At 40.9% G+C, this 10036-nt stretch overlaps 1 protein-coding gene across 1 annotated transcript in view; it reads right to left on the bottom strand.

The window, feature by feature from the left end:
• The window catches only part of tenm1 (teneurin transmembrane protein 1), a 320904-nt gene that overhangs the window by 213481 nt on the left and 97387 nt on the right, over positions 1 to 10036 (bottom strand). The window contains exon 5 of the mRNA XM_017307003.1: positions 1398 to 1636. Coding sequence (XP_017162492.1) covers positions 1398 to 1636 — 239 coding nt within the window. The remainder of the gene's footprint in view (positions 1 to 1397; positions 1637 to 10036) is intronic.

The raw sequence follows: 10036 nt of genomic DNA, 5'->3' as shown, positions 1-10036 counted from the left end.
TATATATATATTTTTTTTTTTTGAGTCGATCTCGGCATTAGGTGACAATTTTTTGTCATAGTACCCCCAAGAACTTAAAACTACTTTCACCCCTGGATTTATGCATTATGCAATGCAGTAGGAACGAGTCTTTTATTTAGTTTTTAACATCATTCAAGTAAAAATAACCAGAAAAAACAAACTGTAAATTCACACTGAATCTGACCTTGACTGATTGCATCTTTATGCCTGTAATAAATGTTTTGTATTATTAAGTGACACTTAATATTATTATGAAAATTTTAAATAAAAAAAAATACATTCATAATGTGTTTTTTTTTATCATTAAAATAGTAATAAAAGAACATAATGACATCTTTTAATTCTGTACTTAAACAGGTATATAGTGGTTTATAGTTGTAAATAATTATGGACACATTTAAAAAGCCAGTTTCTTATTGTATTGTGACACTTTTGGTTTAGTTGTTTCAACTGGACGCTTCAGTCAAACTCTAAATGCTCGTCTTTTATTTTGAAATAACCTGTACCGCAGCAACATTATTTCCCAGTAAGCATATAATAACCAAACTTAATTGGTTTTTTGTTTCATTCGGTTTGGCAATTAGAGAACAAAATAAAGGGATGTAAAAAAAATAATAATCCCAACATACTGTATTAATGGCATTTTTCATGCTATGGCTAATAGAAACAGAACAAAATGACAGGTTTAAGTAATAAGACCAAAACCGAATGACATTTTTGATTGAGTATTAGGTAAATTGTAAGAAAAATACTTAAATAATAAAGAAGTGTAAAGTCATGAAGTAGTAGGACGAACGTGGACTGAATAAGACATTACAAATACACGAGAATGGCATGAATTTAATGAGAACGTTGTTTGTGGGCGATGATGTGTGTGTGTGTGGGGGTGAAGACAAACACTAAATGAACCTTTGCCTATGTATGTGTGTGTGTGTGTGTGTGTGTGTGTGTGTGTGTGTGTCTGTGTGTGTGTGTGTGTGTGTGTGTGCTTGCGTGTGTGCGTGTGTTTGTGTGTAGTCATCACAGGGTAATTACTGGTTTTCAGTGCTTTGGTCTGGGACGGCTAATTTGCAATTTAAAGTATTCTACAAGGGGTCCCGTTTTGAATACAATACTGCTCGAAAGCAACAATGGACAAATTTCAGCCGCCTGGCTCCTGACGCGTATCGATCGCCCCGTTTTTGTTTATTTCTCTTTGTTGCTCCTGTATTTCTTCACCAGAAGAAGTCCGGATTCAAAAATAAATAAATAAATAAATAAAATAAAACCTTCCCGTTTACGTGATTCTTTCCTGAAGATTTAATGTGCCACTTTACGCGGCAGGGCTACGACGAACCTCATCAGCCAAAAGGTACAACAGTTCAGCGGTGACTCACCAATGACATATGTGAGCAGCAGGGCCAGCGTGAGGGTCAGCAGGGAGGCAGACAGGGCTGTGCACTTCCAGTTGCAGCAGCGGTGAGGCTTGTTGAAGGTAAACAGCGGCCTGGTCACGCTGCTGCGAGGGAGCGGCCGCGGCGGCGGGGAGTACACATTCCCAGAAGCCAGAGGATATCCCTGCCCCGCGCCTGACAGGAGGGCTGATGAACCCGAGCCCTGCTTGAACAGGAAATGTCTGCAGGGGAGGAAAACACAGAGAGAAAGACTTCACTCTATAGAAACTAGTGACGTCTGTAAAGGGGTAAAGTTATTTCTTGAATTTCTGAAACGATCAGAGGTCTTTTTGGAGTTTCCGAGAAAATGGGAACATTTTACAGTATAACTTGGGGGAGAGAAAGAATGGCGGCAAAAAAAGAAAAACCTAATGGTTCTCCCAAACTTAGTGTCTGAAACTTTACATGTACAGGAAGAATTCAAATCCCTTTCAAATCATCCCTTAATCCTTTACTTACATGTGTTCTTTGTGTTTTGTGTTGCTCTGAAAGGAGTCAAATTGTTGGGTTGAGGTTGATCAAGCAATATTATCAAGATTGTTTGTGTATGTGCTAACAAAATGACAGCAGTGGAAGACAAAATTAAGGTCACATCTTAAAGGAATAAAGAAAAAAAACAAAAAAAACAACACAGAACTAGAGAGATGCATCATTTCTGTGCCAAGTCTTCAGGTAACGCCTCTTTTGGATTTCCTTTACTACGGTCCAAACTATGTTTCTGTTTAAGGACTCTATTTAACCCTTTTGTGCATGAATTATGATGCTTTGTGTCAGGATTTTCTTTCACTTTTTTTTTAGTTTCTTAAGGCATAAAAAATGGAAGGAAAAATTTTTTTGTAAAACAAATGTTTTTTATTTTTTTTATTTTTTTAGGTGATCAATTGTAATTTTCTCCAAATACAAAGTTATTTGAAAAATACACCAGTAGTGTTCGTCAGGGGTTATCTGATGTCACAATATTTTTTTTACCAGCACAGTAGAAGGAGGGCCCGGGTCGGTCGGCATGCTTTTTTGTCTGTCGAACATATTGGATTTAACAAAAATAATTTCTTGGATTTGCAGCTGATGGCCAGTAGTTGATAGTGTATTTTATGATGCACTAGTGTCCACTTCAGTGGTCTGTGTGCATTTATAACATTAAAATCCACAAGAAGCACAAGAAAATGGCTATGAGATAAATGTCCACTGTAGTGAACACTGTGCATGAAAGGTTTAAGAAAGAAAAAAAACAAATAAGAGTATCCTACAGAGGAAAAGTATCATCATTTAAAACAGAAATAATCAAAAGCCTTTTAATATGATTCAGTTCTACAGTTTATGGAAGCTGGTTGGGAAATACAGTATCATCCCATTGTTCACACCTTCACAGTCTGGGAGTTTGAGTCAAAACACCTCGCTCTAGCTGTATCACCTTCTGCCGTCCTGGGTTTGGTGACTGAACAGCATCATCTCGTAAAACAGAATTTGTTATTTAGCTACAAAAAACCCCCCCAAAAAACCGGCAGCACCCAGTTCAGGGTTTAAATATGCAATTAATTACTATGAGTCAAGATATTTTAATAGCGAAACTTGAGGCTAACCAGCGCTCACAAGTGTAAAGTCGTTTGGTGAACCACMGAGTTCTAAACATTGGGCCTGTTGGACGTGAATGTGAGTGTATTTATCAGAAGGAATGAGCTGAAACTGATGGGAAGCTGTTCAGGGTAAGGCAGGTTCTCATCAACTTGCAGATGCAGATCCAGAAATCTTTCATCAAAACTGGGAAACAAAATATTGACGTCGGCCATGCCAGAAGCTGCATCCCCCGGTGGGCTTGTAATGTGTCTGCTGGTCTTGGAGGTGGATATGCTGAATTTTAGAGCTTACATGCAGCTGATAAAAAGTAACTCTACTCCATTTATTTCCCCCTTTTTTTACATTTCTGTGTCTGTTTTTGCCTTGGTAAAGTGGAGGAAAATCCGAGAATCACCCGAACTCTGTAAACACTCCACGCAGCTGCTGCAGCACCTCGGGCGCCATGTTTGCCTTCGGAGCGTTCCAGAATCAGCCCTGGGTCGTTGTGGTAACGGCTCCACCACTGCGATTGGATGACTGCTTTTTGAGGGAGGTGTTCAGCAAGCTGTCAATTAATTACTGTCCTCATCTTGTACGGTAGGAGCTGTTTTTGCATCTTGTGTTCCACAAACTACACGCCACATGGGACCGCCGTCTGCATCTTCCTAAAGTAGATTACAGCCGGAAGTTGGGAACAGTCACAGTCGCTGTGCAGGTCTATCTAGGACAGCGGTTCAATGCTTCACCAATTACTCTAGCAAGACACAAGCTTTTTTTTTTTCCTCAGGTATCGTGTGTCTTATTCGGATTCTATTTATGTAAATCTGGACTCGGTGGAATTAAGTCTCACTCTGAGCTACGCCTGGATGAAACTCATTTAAAGGGCCCTGAAGGTGGGAGATTTTAGTCGAGACCCCTCTGCTCCCATCTTTTTTTTTTCTTATCCAGACAATGTTCGGTTCACGCATCAAACGGAAAACCGTCTGTCCCAGTTTGCTAATGCACAGCGGTCCGGCCCGGCTGAACCATAACCTGTCAAATCAGCTTTAATAAATGTGTAGAAGTTGGTAATTTGGGGAGAACTGTTAATATCCCACATGTTGTGCAAAACTCGTGTGCTTTTAATCTAACTGTGATTTTTAAAAGGTGAGGAATAGGTCATCAAAAATTTATAAAGGTGGTTACAATCAACGGGAAGCAGCGGAAGGAAGAAGCAGTGGGATTCCTTTTGCAATTTACATTATTCTCCCCAATACATTCTGGGATGAGGGAATTTACAACAGTGTTAATACCCAGCAGCAACTTTTTAATTTTTTTTTACATTTTTGTCACATTGCAAACACAAACTTTAGTGTTATTTTATGTGATACACCAACAGAAACTATCACAACATTGAAAATTACACATTTTTTTATGTATGCATAGACTTCACAAGTAGGTAAACATATTCAGCAAACAGAAATGACTTAGAGTAGGAGCTTCTTAAAGAGACAGAGGCCGATTTCAGAGTGCCATATTGCAAAGTCAAATTTCTTTTAAGTTATATTTCACTTGATTTATTTTTGTAACAAATCAAGGTAACACAATAACTTGATTGTGCAACAAAATAGCACTATGTATGTGCCAGGAAAATGCATAATACAGTCCCTTTAAAACCAATGAATATCCCAGATAAGTCAGGGATAAAGGGCAAAAGAGAGGTTCAAAGCAGGGATAAGTTATAAAAGCGTATCCTAGGTGGTAAACATCTGACAGAACTCTGTTACCTTCAGTTAAAATGTAGTGGTTTGGGACCACTGCAGGTCTACTAAGCACTGGTCTTCAACATAAGTGTAGCAGATTTTCACAGTTCAGGTGGGAGGTTCTATCAGCGAGTCTAATATCAGCTGTGGTTTTCACAAATCTACTTTTATGGAAGGCCGCAAAAATGAGCAGACTGCATCCTACTGTCAGAAGTTGTAAGCCAAAGCAGTCGTTCGTATACATAAAGTACCATTAGATTTGCTTAAAGGTTGTGAGCAAATTTAATCACCAGGATTTGCTCAGATGTAGTCGCTCCAGAACCTCCATCCTCATCCAGAAATCAGATTTGAACCATTGAACATAAAGCTTCAGAACCTCTGGTCTGCGTTATAGCATCCCAACAAAATACATTAATGTTTGTTAATGTGAACAGATGCAATTTAATTCATTTCTAAAATATTTTATATAGGAATACTTTTTTTTTTCTCTCAAGGAACCATAAACCACTTCACAGGTTTGCTCGGGCAAATTCCCAAGAAAATCCAACTTTTCTGATGACACACCATAAATTTAGCAGTCATAAAATATTAAACCTCCAGCTCTTATCCCGCCCAAGTCCTTCATCCTTTGAGGAACCCCTGACTTAACCAGGGGGCTTCTCTGTCGCAACCTTATGAGCCACCACTGCAATGCAGAGCAGCAATAATATGAAACAGATTGAAATAGTGCCGGCACACACGGATCAATGACTTACCTATTCCCTTTGACACATCAAAGCAACTACTTAAGTTATAAGGCTGTTAGATGACGATGGGGCTCATTTTCATTACGAAATGTCTGAGACAGTAGATGAAGATAGGGGACTGAGCTGAAGGGCAATTAATCTGGGTACCATTTCATCTATATTGTGTTTAGATAATGGAGGGCAGAGGCTCGGCGGTGGCGGATGAGGGAGCACAAGAATGGGTTGGGAGGGTGAGGAGGGGGGGGGGGCATTTTTCCAATTTGGAAAAGTGGATCTAGGCAGAGAATTAATAGAAGCACCAGCTTATTGTGGCCACAACTGGAATGGTTACGTTGGGGCTAAACCGTTGGAATATTTTCTTTTTTCTTTTTTTATGGCCATGTTTTTATGGTTCCCAATCATTATAACAAATGAAAACAATATTTCTGAGCTCCTTGAATTTCACAGACAACATGATTGCCCCGGGTTACGGCGAACTCTCCGGGGGGTTAATGCTGCTTTCGAGCGGGGGGCCACCGTGCGCGTTGAGCGCCAGAGTGTAACTTTGTGCGTGCTGTGAAGAGATGAGAGGTCGCGGCGCTGCTCGGTCTCTGAAGGGCCCTCAGAGAACAGGCCATTAAAGCGGGGTCAGGCGCCGGGGTGGCAGCATTGCCGGACACCGTGTCCTCGTAATAACCAAACTGCGTACACCTCATTGACTCATTGGTCGCATTCGGCCTTGAAGACTCGTCTTATTAAAAAGCTCTGTGGGGTTCTGGTGTGGAGCTTTGATGGTCCATGTTAGGATACGTCTCAGAACAATACCAAAAAATGTACATATTTTGTACAGCTTTTCTTTTCAAATGCTACTTTATAACCGTAAACTGCATTTATTTTACTTAAATTTAACACAAAACGTATGTTTATCTGGGGAGAGGGAAGCCTCTTTGTTTAGGCTGTTGCTCCTGCTGAAGAAAAGATAATGGCTGGATGGATGTTTAGAAGTGTTTGGTTTAATTTAGTCTATCCTCATGTAAAATTCAGTACAACAAATGATCTCCAGAAATCACCTAATTAGTACACCGGGGTGTAAGGTAATGTCAGTAAAACATATTCACCTCCTTGCACGTTTTACTGTTTTGTTTTTTTATTTTGCCTTTTTTTCTCCTTGCTTTTACAAAATCAATCATGAAAAACATTTGTTTTTGACAAAAAAGACAAAACAAACCCCCTCTTTTATTCTCAAAGTGAAAACTTATTTCTACAAAATAACGACGATGAAGTAAAAGTATTTACCGCAAAATAAGTGACTGCATAAATATTCACACCTTCAGGTCAGTCAACACTGGACAGGTCTCCATCAGGTTCGCACATCTGGACGATGCAGGTTTACATTCTTCTTTGCAAAACCGTGCAAGCTCTGTCAGGTTGGCTGTAAACAGTGCTTCCAGTTCAATTCTCTATGAGATTGAGGCCTGGGCTTTGAGTGAGCCACTCCAGAACATCCACCTCGTTATCCTAAAACCGTTTCTTTGTAGCAATAGCTGGATGCTTTGGGTCTTGCTGAAACATAAACGTCCTCTGACGATCTGTTGCAGATGGAAACAGCTGTTCTCCAGGATTTTACCTCCTACCTTTACAAGTCTTACGGACTCTGCTGACTAGAAGCATCCCAACAGCACGATGCAACAACTGCCATGCTGTAGCATCTTGTCTGATGGCCAAACATTTCACGTTTTGGTTTTGTCAAACCAAAGACCGCTTTCTTCCACGTGCCTTTTGACAAACTCTTTCTTCAACATCTTTCTCATTGCCACTCGCCCATAAAACCTTGATTGGTGAAGAACGAGAGGAACAGTTGTTTGTCTGCAGAGTGTCTCTCCCAGCGTAGCCATGGCGACCTGGTGTCCTCTCTCGCCTGTCTCGTTTTATCACGGTCGCTCAGGTTGTGAGGACGTCCTGATCTCATCAGGATTCACACATACTTCATATTCTGTCCGTTTCTTGCTGATGGTTTTAGCTGAACTGCAGGAACACTCAATGGCATAGAGATTTTTTTTGTATCCATCCCCTGACAAACTTTTCAATAACTTTTTCTCTGTTTTGCTTGGATTGTTCTTTCATCTTGGAAGCCAGGAATACTGTACAGGGATACGAGGATTATAGTTTGTACTATAATCCTTTGAGTCAAACTCACTGCATTACAGTGATCTCCATTCCACTCAATGTGAAACTACTTGCACCATCTGGCTAGACCTCTGTTAACTTAACTCAGTCTCTTTAAAGGGAGTAAACGAGTAAAGGTCTGCGCAATCACTTTTTTATTTATGAGTCGCTTTTGCAGAAATCCGCTTTCACTTTGACATTAAAGTTTTTTTTTTTCTTGTAAAAACAAAGAAGGGATAAAACATTCTAGGGAGTGAGTGCTTCCTACAGGAACCGTAGCTGCTCTGTGAAATCCTCAGAGGTTTGTTGGAAAACAAACAGCGTCATGAAGACCAAGGAACACGGCAGGCGGGTCAAGGAAGACGTTGGGAAGGATTTTAAAGCAGGGTTAGGTTATAAAACAACACCTCGAGCTTGGAGCGTCTCACAGAGCGCTACCTAATAAAATCATCCGAGTGTTGGGACAGTACGACACAAGTACAAACCTTACAAGACATTTCTGTCCATTTAAGGGAAACACTTAAAACAGAAAAAGCAGCCAGGAGGCCTACTGGAACTTCTGAGGAGATGCGGCTCTGCTTGAACACAGTGAAATACGGCCGTGGCATTATCAGCTCCGGCGGCAGAAACTGCTGACGGGACACCTACTGGTGGCGCGCTGCACAAATTTAGGATTTATGGAAGAATCGAAAGAAAGGAAGCCATCGTTGAAAGTCGATAAGTCACACGCGGTTTTTAACAAATCATAAAAGAGACAAAGTATACATGGAAGAAGTTGCTGTGATCAGTTGAGGTGGACATGTTGGTGAAACGGAGAAAACATGGTGATTGCAGCATCATGCTGTGGAAATATTATCTATGGGACAATGAATGAAGCTAAACACAGATAGGAAAACCTATCAGAGGAATATTTAAAACCAAATTCAATCTTAAAATGAGACTGAAACGAGCTACAATGGGATAGTTCAGATGGAAGCACATTCACATGTTACAATGGACCCAAAACTCACATCCAACTGGTGATCTTTGGAAAGACTCAAAGCATTATGTGCACAGAGTCCCTTCCTCCAAAACTAACAGAGCTTGAGCTACTTTGGAAAGAAGGATTTTAGTCTCTAGACATGCAAAGCTGGGAAAGAGACGTCACAATTAGATCAACGCAGCGTTGCTTGCAAAAATTTTATGTGATTAAGCAACTCTGTGTAGTTCTATTACATAACCCCTCCTGGCCCCACAAAAATCTATGGATAGGGCTTAAAGTCGAAGAAAGTCCAATGGTTATGCAAACTTTATGAGTCCACCAGAGGACGTGAAAAGAGGTAAAGTTTGGAATTGTGAAAAACCGAAAGGAAAAAAAAAAAAGAAAAAGAAAAATACCTCCCGTCGTGCCGAGTCTGTTCCGGTTTCTGTGTGTGCTGCCTTTCAGTGAGTCTTTAGTGTGGCCCTGTGGCTAAAACAGATAACGTCCATCCCTCACTGTCTGCCTCCTGTCCTTTCTCCATCCAGCCGTTCAGCACCCGCAGAAGGCTGCGAGTCTGATGTGGGACACAGGAGGCTGCACAGGCAGCCACTGCGCACCTTAGGGTCAACGCTAGTTCATCTCTGAAAGGCCAGAGATAAACCCGGGAAAACAAACACACGCTTGCAAACACACATGTGGAAAGAAATGAACTAAAAACATAAAAAAACAGAAACATGCTGAATGCTAGATTTTTTTTTAGGCCACTGCAGCAGGCAGGGACTATTGTGTCTGTTTTAACGCGCAGCAGAAAGTGGATTAATAAAGCAGGAGAGTAAAAAGTCGCATGCAGAACCCCTCTTCTTCTTGTTCTTCTTCTTGTGTGGTGCTTTTTAAAACGGCTTCACGCTTCTTGCTGGATCCCCGTCTTTGATCTAAGCCAGACAATATCTAGGGGCGATGCCCAGGAAGAGCTCTGAGTTCTTATCAGAGGGCAGATTTCCCCCGAGACGAGAAGAAAATGAGAGCTCCTGCTCTCCAGGAGGTCGGCCTGCGCGGGCCCGGCGGCTGTCTCAACCTGGATAAGTGTAAATGGTCCTTGTTTGTGTTTGCGTGGGTGGAGGTCTTTGTTCGCAGAATACAAAGTGTCTGGATTCTGATTCGGCTGTGCACAGCTGCTGTAACGATTGATCGAGCTGTTTGGAATTTTGATCGGCTTCAGGAAACACTGACATCTGCTTAGTCAGGAAGTCGTCTTGTCATGATCCTGGGTTGTGTAGGGTTCTTTTTAGATTTTGTGTTTGTGTGCTTTTGATTTACATTTGTGTTTCTAATCGTTGCTTAGCTGGTCTTGCCATGTTTAGTTTCATTATTATTCCTATGAGTTTGTTTCTTTGAGTTGAGTTTCCTCGTTTATTCTCGTGTTCTGCTTTTTGT

Source organism: Poecilia reticulata, linkage group LG10 (genome assembly GCF_000633615.1).
Source record: "Poecilia reticulata strain Guanapo linkage group LG10, Guppy_female_1.0+MT, whole genome shotgun sequence".
NCBI classification, from domain to species: domain Eukaryota; kingdom Metazoa; phylum Chordata; class Actinopteri; order Cyprinodontiformes; family Poeciliidae; genus Poecilia; species Poecilia reticulata.
The sequence above is the reverse complement of the archived record's forward strand: the minus strand, read 5'-3'. Positions and strand labels throughout refer to the sequence as shown.